General features: G+C 48.7%; 1 protein-coding gene across 1 annotated transcript; it reads right to left on the bottom strand.

The window, feature by feature from the left end:
• Nucleotides 1–5,424: 5,424 nt before the first annotated feature.
• Nucleotides 5,425–15,782, bottom strand: PAX1 (paired box 1). The gene is made up of 5 exons (XM_004061887.4): nucleotides 15,411–15,782; nucleotides 14,342–14,971; nucleotides 12,703–12,845; nucleotides 11,959–12,181; nucleotides 5,425–6,938 (listed from the first exon to the last, which is right to left on the bottom strand). The coding sequence occupies exons 1-5, from the start codon at nucleotides 15,694–15,696 to the stop codon at nucleotides 6,847–6,849; spliced, it is 1,374 nt and encodes a 457-aa protein (XP_004061935.1). The 5' UTR covers nucleotides 15,697–15,782; the 3' UTR covers nucleotides 5,425–6,846.
• Between the last annotated feature and the right edge of the window lie 1,338 nt (nucleotides 15,783–17,120).

Raw genomic sequence — 17,120 nt, 5'->3', positions numbered from 1 at the left:
TATATAATATACATTACATATATATGTATTACATATATAATATACATTACATATATATGTATTACATATATATTATATATTACATATATATGTATTACATATATATGTATTACATATATTATGTACATTACATATATTATATACATTACATATATTATATATATTACATATATATTTTATATATATATGTAATAGCCAATGTGGTCTACAAGGTTAAAACACGATTTAATTCACCATAAAATGTTGATGTACAAAGAAAAAGAAGAAAACAGCAACAATAATAACACTAATAAAAGCTGACTGTGACCCAAAGCAAGTCCCTACTCTTTATGTATATTATTACATTTAGTTCTCACAGCAGCCCAGGAAGAGAGGTATAATTTCCATTAAATGGATGAGGAAACTAAGGCTGAAAGGTTTTGCCTAAATTTACCCAAAGCAACACAACTGGTAAGTGGTAAAACTGAGACTGTGAACCAGATAGCTCTGCCAACTTTTAGCTACACATCCCCTATCTTTTCCTAAACTGCTTCCTGCATAAAGATGTTCCACAGCTGGTATTCTGAGTTAAATATGTGCAAACGACCACATTACAGATGGTAAGAAAGGCTCCTTTTTTTAAATCTAAGAAATAAATTATCGTTGCCTCACCCTTGGTAATCTTTCTGGATTTTATCCTAAAATAAATAGAGAGTGAGAAGATAATCATTTTCCTTGCTGTTTGTTGCCTCTGTAATACGTTGGTCCTTACAGAGAAATATTGTATTGTCACTTTAAATGATTAAAACTTTCAAAAAGATCACTAAATATAGATAAGTTGCTTAAAATGAGAGACAAACTCAAATGAACCAAAAAAATTAAAATTTCACAAATATAAATGAAATTGATTTTATTTCCCAAAAATATCAGTTTAGATTAGGTTGGTTTTTTGTTTTTTGTTTTTTGTTTTTGAGACAGAGTCGTACTCTGTCACCCAGGCTGGAGTGTAGTGGTGTGATCACAGCTCACTGCAGCCTCCCTCTCCTGGGCTCAAGGAATCCTCTTGCCTCAACCTCCCAAGTAGCTGGAACTATGGGCATGCACACCACATCCAGCTAATTTTTTTTTTTTTTTTTTTTTTTTTTTTTTGGTAGCGATGGGGTCTCGCTAGGTCACCCAGGATGGTCTCAAACTCCTGGGCTCAAGCAATCCTTCCTCCTCAACCTCCCAAAGTGCTGGGATTACAGGTGTGAGCCACTGTGCCTGGCTAGTTGCTTTTAAAATTCACATATGTTTATTTTAAACTCAAAGACTTCAATATATGTATATATTACAGTCAAAGTTGGAAGTGAAACTTATTTTCAAGGTGCTATTGATGTCTAAGCTAACTTGCTGGCTAAGTCATGTGTTGATGAGCCTAGAAAGTCCATTTTTTACCACATGTGCGAGCATCTGGCTAACAATAATAATAATAACAACAACAACAACAAGAGCCCTTCTCTTGTAAGTAGACCTTCACAACAGGAAAGTCGCCACTTCAACAAAACGACAAATCTTTTACATTGTATTATTTATCTTCATGCTTGTCTTCATCTCCTGGAACAATATGTGCTCCCCCTGGTGGCCAGAATAATACTTTCAGCTTCCCGGTTCAAGCTAATCATATTACAACTTGTTTGCCAGAGAAGCATTTTATTTTTTATGTTTGACAAGTTTCAGGCTCCAATTCAACTTTTTAAGCAGTCAATTTCTTTCCATTCATTTAAATATCTTGCTTACTTTTCATCCAAGAGATTGTTGTTAAATCAAAACCATCTAGTAATTTTTGTTTTGTTGTTTGTTGTTTGGGGTAAAATAAAATCTTACAAAGCTAAAACCACATCCGCAAATGACTGGAAGAAACCTTGAAAGTTAAAATCGTGAGGTCTATATAAGAAATGACACTGCAGATAATCCATCAAGTCAATGTATTTCACCAGAGAAAAAGGAAATAAGACGTTACCGGATGGAAATGTAATTTAATAGCTGAATGAATACTTATCTGCCTATTTCATCCTTAAGAAGAAAAAGGAAAGTGAAGGCAACCCAGGTGGTTACATTATAATGCAGTTGAAATTCTGCCACCCAGGAAAACTGCAATTGGGATTCCACTTTTGGATTTGGCCAGCCAGAAACAGATGTGTGTTCCAACAAGAATCACAGGCTGCATCTCCTGGACAAGAGCTCTTTAGAGTGCAGCAGGAGTTTCAACTGGTTTCAACTCCAAAGAAAGGACTAGACTAAACTGAGTATAATTGTTCCAAGTGTTTAGAATTCCCAAGTTGGACTGGGGCTAAATGTGTGGTTCTCATTTTATGGCCTTGAAAAAGAAGACAGTGTGATTCTTCCTTGTTCTGTTAAAAAAAAAAAAAAAAAAAAAACCGAAAAAAAATTTAAGGTTGAGATACAAACGTTTGGCTAGAAATATCTCAACCATAGGACATTTCTTCAGTGAGTAAGGCTATGGTTCAGACAGCAAGGTCAAGGTGAAAACCAAATACCACTTTGTGCATAAATCTTGCCCATTAAAAGAAGGGATTCAAATGTTTCTTATTATATAGCCTGTCTGGATGCACAGTCCTTTCAACTGAGTTCCTCAGGCACATTCTAGCAAGATTCTAAATTCATATCATCCAGCATTACATAGGGCAGGTAGAGTTTCTTTTGAAAAGAAACCCAGGCCAATGTAATCCTAGCTAGGGAAGCTGATGCCAGGAAATCTACAGTGTGCTTTACCGAAACCACAGTTCAATTAAATAAATTCCATCCTTCTTACCAGAAACACACAAATGGCAGAAATACAGTTGTCAGTGAGTGGGGTTCACTTGTCAGGAGGTTAATTCCACGTGGATTTTAGTAAATTGAATTTGGGATAGGTTAAAAAAAATGCTTGTGCCAGTATTGAAAATCTAAACTTTATTTGTAGCCAGTATTTCTTCACACAAGGTTTTCCCGCACCCCTCTGCCTCCATGTCTCTTTCCTGGCCCAGAGAGACTGACTCCCTCCAAAGGAGAGGAAGCCTTCCCCTCACACCTTCAAATGCCCTTCAGTGATCTGTAGAACAACTCGGGGCATATTCAAGAAGGGCAAAACTTCATGCCTCTTGCCCCTCAATCCTCCTTTCCTTTGGTTTGTTTTCCTTACTTCTTGCCAAAAAACAGCTACCTTTGGCAGGGAAGTTATTACAATCCATTGCAAGTACTTCCTCCAATAATGAACACAACAAAATCCTGTCTTTATTCATTTAAAGCACGAAGCTGGCCCTCTTTACAAATACCCTGTTTTTAATAAATCCTCAGTAATAGACATCCATTCACGAGAATAAAGTGGGTACATTGGAGCTGAAGCTGGTGGTACACAAAGAGCAGATCTTCAGCTCATGTCTGTGTGTGCACAGCACAACTCATTAGTGTGCACTTTCAAATAACACATAGACAGAAACAGATATTTTCCTGCATGCATGTTTTTCCTGGAAAGATTCACAAAAGACTATAACAGCATTCACCTTTAAGAACAAAAATGAGAGCAGGAAGAACTTCCACTTTTCATTTTAATGTTTCTGTACTGTTTGAGTTTTTTAGTGATACGCATATATTATTTCTATTCTTTCAAAAAATCAGAGGGCTATCTGATTATGTCTTTATTTTCTTTGGGTTACGTCTCTATATTTTTCTTAAAAAAAACATTCTTAAATTAAAAAAAAAAAGGCAAAGACAAACTGCGTTTAGGGAGTGATTGTTTCTCAAATTATTCTACCTGACGTGGTGCTGCATAATTTTATTATGAGCTCTCAGTTCCTCCACGGATCCATATGAACAAAGAGCAAAAGTGCAATATTCCAATGGGATCTTTTGGAAAATATTTAAATTCTGGGTCTCCCACCAACCTTACAAGTGATTCCTCTAACTTTTGTTAACAGATAAGCAAAATTGTCTCCAGAGAGGTGAAGCCACACCAGTGGCAGTCTTCCTACAGGCCAGGTCACCGTGTGCGTTACTGCATTGAAGGCTACATTTCACAGACAGGTTCCAAGAGGTCCCAGTCCCCTGACACATACAGTGGAGCAGAGATTTAAGCCAAGTTCACTAAGATGTCCCGTGACCCCCAGCCGCGAGAGAGGGGGTATGTCCCTCCACACCCCACATGAAATGTCAGAGCCTGCTGGCTCTGGGACGAAGGCTGCCTATCCTCAGTGAATGCTCGCCCCAGAGCCAGGGAACTCAAAGACCCGCCCCCAGCCACAGGATACAGGGAACAAGAGGCAATTTGAAAAATGCCTCCCTTTGCAGGTGGCACTTAAAACACAGGTGCTTTGCATCCACCCTGGGGCGCATTTCCCAGCTCTTCTCCCCCATAACCCTGATCAGCTCAAACACAGAAGTGGGCCATAGCAGGGAAATGGGGATGGTGACAACTCAAAGGTAGAAGTTGTCATATAGATTCTTCTCATTCCTTCAGAAAGGGATGTGATGTCTTCCTCCTGGCCTGAGCAAGCCAGTCCTTCTCCAGGCAGCACAAATGGGTGCATGAAAATTCTGTCCAGGATGTCACGACGGAGCATGCAATGCTCATCTAAGCACAAGGAGACAGGCTGAGAGGATGGGGGACTTGGGAACATGCTTCTCTGTCATACTTTTTTCCTATTATCAGTATGACAAGCTCTTCTACAGGATATGCTGCCATGGAAGGCTGAGGACTTCAGTCTCAAAGTCCAAGTCTCAATCCTGCCTCTCTGATGAGATAGTGTCACCCAGTTTCCAAGCACAAGCCCTCTAATTCACACCTTGCTATGTGGTCTAAAGAAAATAAATCAAATCCCTGGCCATCACTAACACTGTCTACAAAGTGAAACTTTACAAAAAAAAAAAAAAGACAAGAGACTTTGAATCTGAGAAGAAGAGTTTCTCTAGGAAAAAAGTAAGTACTGTTTTATAACTGATACCTTCAACAGATACTATCACAAAGAGTTGAAACAAAAACTGTTTACCACTAGTCCCCTAGGTGGGACCAGTGCACACACCAAGCAGTCAGCTCCACTCACAAACAGCAACTTCAATTCAAAAATCTCTTCCATCAGTTTTAGAAAGTCAAACAGAGGGAGGAAAAAAAAAAAAAAACAATTAGCCGGAAGCCCCTTTGTAGTGCAAACTCCCTAGGTTACCTGGTAGCCTGGGATTGTCTTCTTTAGCTTTTAGAATCCTAGAAATGTTCTGAAGAAATCCTCCATTCTGGCTCATTGCCTTTTGCCCATTTTACTCTTTTCAGAATTAACTGCATTTTAAGGTGGTTTCTGCATAATTTCCCTTGGTAGTGTTCATCCTAGGAACTCAGGGGAGAGGGTAGCTGCAGAGTAAGAACTCAACACTCTGCGCTCAGAAACAGACTTGCTCACCACACCACACACCTTTCAGACGCTTTCCTTTATTCAGAGGCAGCCACCTTTAACAGCCGATGTTAGGCTCTCGCCAGGGATATTGCTATGACTACAGAATTGCATTATGTCCAGGGTACCACCACCAGCTCGCCTAACTTGGAAGCAGCTCACAGCTCTTGCGGCTGGCTCTAGAAGATACTTTCTGGGTTGTTTTTTTTTTGTTGTTGTTGTTGTTTGTTTTGTTTTGTTTTAACCCTCATCCCTTGCAAACCAGAAGTCCAAATGAAGCTTTGTACCTGGAAGCAGTCTGTGGTTTAAATTAACAAATGTGCTGACCCCTGAACTCCAAAAAGTGCTGATGTGTTTACCACTGGTCGGATTCCCTAGCAAGTGTTGCGAGTGGAGGGGTGGGAGGAGACACCTGCAGGACAACCCAGTTTTCTAAGCACTGAAAACACCAACAACCCCTGTGCTCCCTACTCCTACCCCAGTCTTCTTTGGGGTGACATCATCTCAGAAGGGAAGAGAAGCCCGGCGGCCACTGGGCTCTGAGAAAGAAAACAGATTTCCAGACAATATGCTGCGGGGATCGACGGGAGAGGACAGTTCATGGAGGGTTTTTTAGGGTTTGTTATTACAAAAAAAATTACAAAATAAAGGCTGTGGCTTTTCTGTCCACTTCCTAGGTTTGAGCCCCCCTCCATTAGGGCTGGTGGGCTCAGAGGAGTGAAGGCTACAAAGTCCCAGGTGCCAGAGAAGGGACTGTCACCGAGATGGCTCTAGGGCTCTCAGGGACTGAGGGAGGGTTGGGGAAGCAGTAAAACAAAGGGAACTAGGGCCCTTGACAGTAGAACCAGAGAGAGAGAGAGAGAAGGAACGACAGGGATAGACCAGGAAAAAGGGCTGATAGCATATAGAGGACTAGAAAGAGGAGACGGGGGAAGGAGCGGGACTGGAGCAGAGGTCGGAGCAAGGAAAAGAGAGTGGAAGGGCAGAGGGAGCCCTGGAAGGTCGGGGAAAGCCGGGGTGGAAGGTAGGGAGGAAGGGAAAGAGAAAGGGAAGGGAGGGAGAGTGAGAAAGAAAGAGGGGGGAAGGAAAGAGGGAGAGAGGCGAGACGGAGACGGACAAGAGAGTGACAAAAAAGAAATTTGAAGCTGGCAGAGCGAAGGAGGCCACGTCAGAGCAAGGATTGTGAGGAGCGTACGACAGTCTAAAACCAAAGTTCAGAGAAGCCTAAAAACCCAGACCAATAAAGGAAGTGTGGTGGGTCGGGCCAGAGGCAGGGCTGGGCCTGGGGGCTGGCTGGGCGTGCACCCCGCGGGCCGGCACTGGCTTCCTCCTCCGCGAGTCCTCCGATCCTGCCCGCGCCGATTGCCGGGGCCGCCGCGCAGACCTGTGCGCCCGGGTCCGCCTGCCGTTCCCTCCGGGCTCGGGTCCGGGTATAGAGCTGCCCCTAGGAGGTCGAGGCCGGGATGGGCAGTCCGTGTAAGCTACTGAGGGCGTCCGGGGCCTTGCTGCCGGGGCTGGGAGGCTTCCTGTCAGCCACTGCGGGAGGAAGCACAGAGGCGTCGGATCACTACCTAGCGCCGCGCAGTGCGAGAGGCACTGGGACTCAGGACGCCTGCAGAGCGAGGTCGTGAGCGCTCAACCCTTGAAGGCTCTGGAAGAGTGAAGCAGAGACTCGCGCTCTCCAGAGACCCCAAGCTTCGGTGGGCGACCAGCCCTTCCTCTCCCGCTAGGAGAGCCGCTTGCAAGGAGAGCCTTGGCAAGCGGGACTCCTTGCAAGGCCATTTGCAAACACTGACCGCTGGCCAGCTGCAATTCCCGTTGCCGTCCAACCCCCTCACCACCTGCTCAGTAAAGGAAGTGAAGGGCGCAGAGGGCTGGGAAGGTTTCAGGTCTGATGGAGACTTCCGCAGAAGGGAACGGGACTCTAACGTTGCGCGGACCCTCACCCTTTCCAAACCCCAGGCGCGCGCAAAAGTGAGAAGAGCAGCCAATGCGTCGAGTCCGCTGACACCCGCGGCTCGGAGCTCGCTGTGGGCAGGGGGAAATCTTGCGAGAAATGAGCCACCAGAGATTTCCCTGGAGCGGCCTGGATTCCTCCGACGTAGGAGGCAGCTGCGCTTTAAGTGAGCGGCAGACTTCGTTGTGCCCACGAGGTCCGGGGATCCAGATGCGCTCACCACTGTGGGCACAGCACGTCCTGGGACCTGTGGGCCTCCGGATTAAGTGGCAGTGGGATTGCCAGATCGGGCAGTATTCTGCGCCTTACTCTATTATTTAGGGGCTTGGGAAGGGGCCCAAGTTTTGCCACCGGAAGCCAGAAAGTGACGCCACGATTGCGCAAGCCTGTTTTTCCTTTCCCAACCTTGGGCCACTGTGCTTCTCCTACTCTAGGATCCACAGTTTGTTTATACCTACAGGGGCCTATTTTCAATTTTCTTTTTTCCCCAAGTCCTCCTTTAAAGAGGGAGCTTGGAGCGCCTCGATTTGAAGTACGGGGAACTCTGGATTTTTTTTTCTCCTGCAGCTTCCCTCGCCTCAGCCTCAGGCGCAACTTGCTGTGGCTGCGCAGAGCTGGGCCAACCACCTCTGTGCAAGACACACACCCACACACACACACACACAAGAAAACACACGGTTTCGTTGAGGTTTTAAAGAGGTCTAAAGACCTTCCCAGGACAGAGTGGCCCCTCTGCTTTTCCCTGGCTCTCAGCTCTTTTTCCTAAACAAACTTGTGGCCGCCCAGCCAACAAGTATTCAGACCTTTTCTTTCTACGGTGGACACACACTTCAAAGTGAGGACCTGTTTAGAAAACATCTGAGGAGGTGGAGGTTTCTCAGCCAAGGGACGGTTACCTTAGAGACAAGCAAGAAACTGAACTCATGAAAAATAAACACCCAGGAAGACTGCATCCCACCCTACAGGGGCGAATCCTGCTGTGTTTTTAGCCCTGTCCAAGCCATCCTTCCTCATAGGGCCCCTCCTGCCCTCCATTCCCTCCATAGGACAACATGGATGGGTACTTCTGGGCCCTCGGAGGCCGGGGCCTAGGTCAGGCTCATTTAATTCAGGGGCTAAGAATGGGGAGAGGCATTTTTTAAATATTCAACTGCAATTGCAGGGCACTCTGAGACCACCGCTGAGGGGAGGCACGGGTCTGGGAAGGGATCCCCGGGGCTGGGTCAAACGGAGGCCGGGGTTGCCAGCGTCCGGGTGCGACAATGCCAGCGCCCTAGTGCTCTTTGACAAAGTTTACTTTTAGGATCTTCCAAGAACCAATCCCGAGGCAGAGGTAACTGGAGCGAAGCTGCAAGTTATCTTTAACAAATATAAGCAATACATTTTCTTTGTGCGTATGCAATATCTTATAGATTTGATTTCCAAATCTTTAGTCATTCCAGAGCCCCACGAGGAGGGACTTAAAACCCTGAGGTTTCGAGGGTCTCTGAAAACATCCTGTAAATACCAGCTGTCTTGAGGGAACATCTGGTGGTGTCTGTCACCTAAGGGTGGGGAAGGGGAGATGGTCGTGCCCTGGCTGTGAAAAGACATTTGGATGTGGGTGGAGATTCCTAGAATGTCAGCCTCTCCAAGTGAAGATTAAGCGAAACTTTTTCTATTCTTCTCAATTCCCAAAAATTAAAGTTTCCTTTCAGGGGATGGGAAATGTAAATCATACTTTTTACCTACATAATAGGAAACCCAGACTCACTACCTTTTTAAAAAATAAGAAAAAAAATTAATTATAGTATTAAATAACAATTAATCAATTAATATCTAATTAAATGCTAAATTTTCGATTTGACATTTGATTAAGTTTCACTTAGGGTAACTGTTAAGCTGTTCATTTGCACTAATTTGGAGGACATATTGATATATATTGCACTGTGCATGTGTGGTGTGTATGTGTTAGGTGATCAAAGGTATTTGCTTTTACTGAGCATTTATTGTATTAAATTGCTTTTCATTACACAGAAGAATTTTTTCTTACTGAAAAGGAATTCACTAAATACTATTCTCACTATTCTTATGAACTGAACAATTGCTGATAGTAAATTGTCCTCTGGGACAGGTTTCTTTGAAGATATTAATTTCTTAAGAACTGATCAGAAAATAAAAGGCAGTGATTCTTATTATTTTTCTGTCTTTCCAAAGACCAGTTGTGTTGAGGGAATAGATCTTTGAAGTCAGCTGTTCTACCAGTAAGGAGTAAAAATCCATAACCCAAGCATGTATGTAATTCTCAGGCTATGAATATAGATAGATAATGAATGAGTATTTCTACATTCCTGTTCGAACACAAACAGTTGCATGCCAGCTTGAGAAATCATTGCTAATGGTGTCCCCAAGTTATCTGATTATCTTTTATTAGAACCTCTAAAGAACTTGGAGGACAACAAAATTAAATTATTAATTTAATAACTAGAGTAACAAATTATTGCTGTAGTTTTTAAAAACAGGTGGGATGTTACATAATAGGAAACCGATATAATGGTAAAAGGGACTTATGCCAGCACCATTCAATGACCCTGTATTTCTGAAAAGGAAAGTGTCTTCTAAAGAAAATCAATCACCAGTGAGGCTTAATGTTAAAATCAGCTTCCCCGCAACTTCCACCACAAATTAAGACAGGTAGTTTAGAATTATGAACTGTGTGTGTTACCTTTGGCTTATTATCTGCACTTTATAATTTGTGTCTAATGTAGAGCTTAAAATGCCTCCAGGGCAAAGTGGCTCTATTGAGAACAAATGCATTCCTCTGAAGACTGTGGGTCTTTTTTCTAAGTCTTCCTTCTCCTTAAGATGAACCCAGGGAAATATTTCAAATCTGTGGTTATCCATTTTTAATTCAAAAGAACCTGCTTATTTAAGTGTTTTGTGTAATGTGGTAAATTTTATTTTGATTTCGATTTCGACAGATAACCTCAGTTGTTGAGAAAACAGGTTGATTGGAGGCTGAGGATGAGTGAAGCGCTCATCTGCGACCCCTTAACTATCCTTAAACATGAAGCTTAAAGGAGTTCTTACTCTCAACTTTTAACATTTCCTTCACTTGGATTTTTCTATAAATGAGTAAATGATAGTATCCTATTTAAATTAAACTTAAAGTTTAAAAGAGCTCTAAATCCCAATTTTTATAAATTTTCCTTATTTGGATTTGTCTATAACTAGGCAAGTGAACATTATCCTAATATCCCAGGATGTCTGTGCTCTAGGAAAGGTAGAAATAGAAAAAGTATTTTTCTCCCTTCATTTCACTGTTGTGGATGGCATCTTTATTTCCTTCCTGCCCCCCACCCCACCCCCACTCCCCAGGGCATGCCCTCCTATCTTATCAAGACTACTTGGAAATAGCACTTTTTGCCTGGGCAGCACCAAGGAGGATGGCCCTCCTGTCCCCTGCCTGCCCACTACCACCTGCCACTACATCCACCTCGCTTCCAGCCCTGGACAGGTGGAGGCAAAGCAGCTAGTAAAAATCCTTTTATAATCTGGGAACTCCACGCTGTCCCCCAGGTTTGTGCCTTGTCTCTTTCTCTGCTGGGGCTGGGACACCCTGGGGTGACCCTTTCCTTTCCCAGGTTGGTTGAAGTTGCAAATTTCTGGTGCTCAGAACCTAAGCACTGGCAAGTTTGAACTTAGCAAATCAAGCCATTCCTTTTAACAACAAAGAAAATGAGGACTCAAGGGCTGGTGAGCTTTTCCCAAGTTAAAGGAAAAACTGGAACCCTCCTGGTTGTGTGAGAAGATCCCCCTCACACTGCTGACTGTCAGTGAAATACCTAAAATCTGTTCCTTGACTTTTCAGGAAGTGGACTTACGGAAAAGGAAGAGGAGGAGGAAGTGGAAAAGGAGGCAAGACTCCCAGGCACATTTTCCACAGAAAGAGAGAACCCCCCCCCCCCCCACACCCACCACCACCACCACCCACAACCACAGAAAGCTCCTGAGCCTGGAGTAAAGGACACTGATTCACATGGCCTCTACTTTCCCACAGTGTGTATTTAAGAAAAAGAATCCAAACGCCTTTTTTTCTCTCTAAGGAACCTGGAAAAAACAGATGGGCAGTGGGGCAGAGACGGGAAGGGTCCTGGGATGGAGGTTAGGTGCCACTAGCAAGTCCAACCCCACCTAAAGGGCTTAGGTGCCAGAACAGGTCTACAGAAAGGTGAGCCTGGAGGGTGCCTGCTAGACGTGTCTCTGGATGGAGAAACAGAAACCCAGAAAGAAGCAGGAACTTGGTCGAAGGTGCCAGAACCGGATCCAAACCCACGCGTCCTGTGTGCCAGAAGGACCCCCTTTCTCCTCTCCCGTCATAAGTGGAGGGGACAGTCTTGGGGCCAGTCTCTCTCAACCTCGGGTACCTTTATAGGGACACCTGTCAGAACTAATCTGCTCCAAGAAGCTACATGCTTAAAGGTTAACCCAGAAGAAGGGTTCATGCCCAGGACCCACCTCTTCCCCACCCGCTCTCCCTTTTCCCAGGCTCACACCCCCTCCCCAGTACCCTTCCTAACCCTTCCAGCATCCACCCGCCCCACTCCCTGCGCTCCTCACCTTCTCGGCTGGGATGCTTGAAGGTCATTGCTGCCGCGAGTTCCCCGCCATGCACAGCTACGCCGGCCCCGGGGGGCGCCAGCGGAGGGCCTTGCGCAGGCGGCCACGGCGGGCCCGGGGCGAGGTAGCCGCCGCCCGGGGCGCTGTACACGCCGTGCTGGTTTGAGGCCGGGTAGGCGCAGGCGGGGAGAAAGCCGCCCACGGCAGAGAGGGTGGAGGCCGACTGTGGGGATAGAGAGGGACCGTCAGCAGCAGAAAATCCTGCCTTCTCTAGCCCACGCCATCACTGAGACGGGGGTTTTCGTCCATTATCGTTCCCCCACTTCCTGTCCCCATCCATTATCCCCATGCGAGGCCCGGCCTCTAAATTTCCTAGTCAGGACTCTTTGGCAAAGTGATTTCTAAGAATTCACTCAAACTGTTACAAATAACGATTTGAAGGGGTCATGGTATTCATATGGGGATTTAGAGAAAGAAGGCCCTTGACTGTGGATTTGTGATCTGGAGTTCCAGCTTTTTTTAGCTAAGCTATCTTGGCAAAGGCAAGTCAACCCCTCTAAAGTCAGACTCTCCCAAACTAGCACGCTTGAGGAAAGGACAGAAAGGACGCTTGCTGGCCGTCTGCCAGCTACAACCATCTCTCTGCCTGGAAATTTTTTCTTTTCTTTCTCTCTCTTTTTCCCCACTTCCCCAAACCTTCTGCTTCCCTACTTAAGGTCACGGCCTCACGTGCCTCCTGGTTACCTGAGTGTATTTAATGTCTGCCTCTAAGGCAGGTTTCTCTAGCCCATTCACTGCGGGGGTGGCGGGGAAGGCCGTGCGGTTCACGCCGGCCCAGTCTTCCATCTTGGGAGAGTAAGCGGTGCCTTCGCTCCCAGCCAGGGCCCCTGCAGGAGAGAGAGGACGGATTAAAAGGTGCCTCCGAATCTGCCCTGGGCACACGTGTGGCCAACCACCCAATTTGTATCTGAAGACACGGCCAGGAGTCCCACAAAATTTGTAGGTGGCCTGACACTCCACCAGGAGGCGGCAGGGACTGGGATGTTCACCACTCCGGGTGGAGCGGAGGAAAGGCAGCCAGGCCTGCTACCCGGTCCTCCTAGCCTTCAACCCGTTTCCCACGAACGGGAGGCTGCTGCTGAGTCAAAGCCTGGGCAGACTCGGCCAAAGCGGCCGCTCCATTGTCCAGACACGGCTCCCAGAAACTTCCGAGTTCAAAGCTACGGCAACCTCATGAAAATTGTATTGATTTCTCAACATCTGCACAAGCATCTGGAGGGCAGGGAGACGATTCTTCGAGAACTGCCTCTGGAAACGCCCAGGGTTTCCCAAAAGAAGCGTCAACATTGTGGTCCCCACGGGTCAGATAGAAGCACACAGCTGCTCCCCGGGCCCTTGTGTGTGCCAGGAACCAAGGGAAACCTCCAGATCTGCGTGCAGGCTTGGTGGGGTCACCTCCGGACCAGCTGCCCACTGCCATTCCATGGGAAGCTTTAGCCTTAGGCTGGGTTAGAGCCACCAGGAGACACAAAGCCAGAGCAGGGCCACAGAGGCGCTGCTGCTGCTGGAGCTGAGCACTCAGTTTCTTTCCAGCCACCACTCTTTCCTCCTAGGCTATGGTGAATTTTGCTTCTTGCCCTCCTCCTGAGTCTGATCACCTAAGAGTGTGCCATCCCCTGGCCAGCTGCTGGCAGCTGGGGAGAGCGCAAAGAAATCCAGACCCGATTCTGGCTGGTTTCTTTCCCAGCCAGGCATCAAAGTTGTTCCAAACCTCCTGCCTTCCCCATCTTCCTCGTCACCCACTTGACCAATAGTGTGTTAGGCTTTAATTGCAGGTAAATGACAAATTCGTGTGAAGGTGGCTGCAGCCCCACCAGCCATCACCGCAAACTCCAGGACCTGCAAGGCCACAGGACCTTAGAGATGTAGGCCACTCAATCGACCACAAGATCCCTTTTCCTTTAACTCAGAAGAGCCACTGGGCCTGGGAGTGGGGGACAGAACCCTTGGGAAATCGTGAAGGATTCTGAGAGCTAAAGAAAGGGTCTCAAAATTGAGCGGGTGTTTTTCCCCCTTAGATTTGGCAACAGGGGCTTGCATACTTTTTGCAAGAATGAAAAAGCACAATTTCAGGCCTCCAAATTTGTGGTCGGCGATTGCTCTTCTATTTGGAAAATATTTTCCATATTTGTCATAAAAAGTTCAAGATGTCCGAGGTCTCTTACAAAAGGCCCAGGACCCCTAGCCTCCCTGGCCAGTGTGGAGCCCTCCCCTGAGCCAGAACCGGTCCCGGGAGGAGAGTGAGTGTGAGTCCTCTCCTGCAAGCCTGCCCGCCCCAGGTTCTGCCCCTTAATAGAAGGCTACGGAGGCCGCCACGACTGACCTGTTTGCTCCATAAACGTCCGGATGCCCAGGATGTTGCTGACCGAGTGTGCCGAGGGCCATGAGCGCGGGATGCTGACGTGGCCCGCCGTGCCCGGGACCCCGGGGTGGCTGCCCATCTTGGCGCCCGTGGGCGACACGGGACTGGGGTAGGGGTACTGGTAGATGTGGTTGTAGGGCAGCGTAGGCTGCGACGGCGGCTGCTTACTTGCCTCGTACGGTCCGGGCTGCGCCAGGCTGCCGATCTTGTTGCGCAGGATGCGGCTGATGGAGCTCACCGAGGGCACATTGTACTTGTCACAGACGCCGTCGGCCAGCAGCCGGTCGCGGATCTCCCAGGCAAAGATGCCAGGGTCTCCTTGCTTGTAGTCCCGGATGTGCTTGACCACGTTGGGTGTGGTGACGCGGGGCTTGCTGCCCCCGATGGCCCCGGGCAGAATGGAGCCGGTCTCGTTGTAGCGCGCCAGGATCTTGCTCACGCAGCCGTGGGATACGCGGAGCTGCCGACTGATGTCACAGGGTCGGATGCCCAGCTGCGCCAGCTCCACAATGCGCAAGCGGATGGCGTTGGGCAGGGGGCGGCCGTTGACGAACACACCGCCCAGCTGGTTCACCTCGCCATACGTCTGCTCTGCGGATGCGCCAGACAAGAGTGAGCCGGTGGGGGAGAAAACACCCGGCGGGTTAGCCAAGGGTCCCCACGCGGAGCGAGGGACTGCACCCAGGCGCACTTCCAAAGGTGACCTGTGGGTCCCCACACAGCTCGGAGTCCAAGGGCAAACCGCCTGGGTCTGTCTTGGAGTGGGCAAGGGCGCAGAGGAGCCGCGGAGTGGAGCGCCGCGCATTGTAGCCCTCCGTGCCCTTTCGCGACTTTTAGCGCGTCTACTTGGAACACTCCCTTCCCAGACTTGCTCAACTGCCCCCTGAAGGCTGGGGATCAGAGGAGAATGCAGCTTCTCCAGGACCCAGGACTGGGTCGCCCAGGGAAAGCAGACGAGAGGGAAGGGAGGCAGGCGGACCCGACCCACCTCATCAGCCCGCCCGAGCCCTGCCTGTCGCCCGCCCCTTACCCATAGCGAGCGGGCCGGCCAGCTGCCTGGCGCCGGGGTGGCCGGGGTGGCCGGGGCTGGGCCCGGCGCAGTCCGGGAGAGCTTGGGCGCCGCCGCCGCCGCGGGAGAGGCATAGAGGGAGGGCGCGCGAGAGCCGAGAGCCGCGGCGGCCCAGCCGCGGGCTGGAGACGCGCTGTGCGCGGCAGCGGAGCGCGCTGCCGCCCGCTCCAGGGCCTGCCGCCGCCGCTGCTGCCCCCTCCCAGGACACTCTCCACGCCCGCGACCCCAGGCCCAGGGTGAACTTCATCCGATTGGGAGAAATTCGTCTGACCGGGAGGCTGCAGCGTGCGGGAATCAATTTGACGTGTCCTCCACGTCAATCTCGGCAGTCACGCCGGAGACGCGCGAGTTGGCAGCTCATTGGTTCCCGTCACTGCGCCCCAGCGCCCCCCTCCCCGCCCTGAAACTCTACCCCCTCCTTCTATCCTCCCCTCTCCGCCCTCTTCCACCACCCCCACCCCGAACCCACCCCTCTACACACACACACACACACACACACACACACACACTCGTCCCAACCCCAGCTGGGCCTGGGACCTTCCACTGCTCTGAGCCCCTTGCAGCCCCCTCCCTCCTCTGGCTTTGGGAATGATGGGGAAGTCATCTCAAATTGATTAGTGTGTTAGTACTAGTACTCGTTTTCGTTTTGGTTTTAGTTTTATTTCCGCCACCATTAATAATAAGATAGAAAATAAAAGTTTATCGTGGAAAGGTGTTTCGGGTGTGGCTCTCTCTACCTCCCCACTCCCGGGGCAGCGGCCGGGGAAGGGTGGGATCGGTACCCCAGCTGGCTGGGAGTGTCAAGGTGAGCGTCCAGCGCGGTGCAGGGCTCCTGTCAGGAAGACACAAGGCGGAACTTGTGTCCCATTCCTGGCCAGGTCCTCAATCCTTCTCTCAGGAAATCTTCACGTTTAATAGCCAACCACTCTTGGAATAGTGGGGGTGATTTCGGTGACCCGAGAGGGGCACGGTCCAAATCCTGTCTCCTACAGCCAGGCCCAGCCACCAGAACTCATCCCTCTCCAAGAAGTGACAGAAGGGGCAGGAGGCAAAAGGATCCCGATCTGCTGCTAAGGGGCGCATAGATCCGGCGCCCTCCTGTCCCCAAGCGCGACCGGCGGGAGGCCAAATGCATAGCTCCAGCTCTAGGCCTGAAGGACAAGTTCCTTTCTCCCTGGCGGTGGAATCTCGCACCACTCTATCCCAGGTGGCCTGGCCTCGTCTTTCTCCCAGCACCTGCAGCTTCAGGAAGTCTCTGTTAAACCACAGAATGGTCATTTCTCCTTCATTTAAATGAGGTTTTGCGCAGCCCTGAATTATTTACCCCTGAGATTGAACATCAACAATTTCTCTGTTTCTACCCTGCACCAAAGCAGTTCTGAACTCCCCAACCTGTGCAGCTAACTGTGCCCGGGAGCCATGCTGTGAGGGCCAGGAGGAGGAAACTCGTGGTTTTGAACATGAACTGATTTGAGGGGGTCAGGATCTGAGAGTTCTGAGGTTGAGCCCAGTAAGCACCAAAGGCATTGGGCTGAATGTGCTAGACCAGGAAGAGGGCATAGGGGAGAGAGCAGGAACAGGAGGTTTCTGAGACTCCCAGCGCTCCCCTGGAGGAGAGAACCCTCTTCCCCTCCCTCCTGCCCACCCCAAGGGTCTAGCTCTCCTTAGCCA

The sequence above is a fragment of the Gorilla gorilla genome, chromosome 21 (genome assembly GCF_029281585.2).
Source record: "Gorilla gorilla gorilla isolate KB3781 chromosome 21, NHGRI_mGorGor1-v2.1_pri, whole genome shotgun sequence".
Taxonomy (NCBI): Eukaryota; Metazoa; Chordata; class Mammalia; order Primates; family Hominidae; genus Gorilla; species Gorilla gorilla.
Note: the sequence above shows the minus strand (reverse complement) of the source record. Positions and strands in the feature narration are given on the sequence as shown.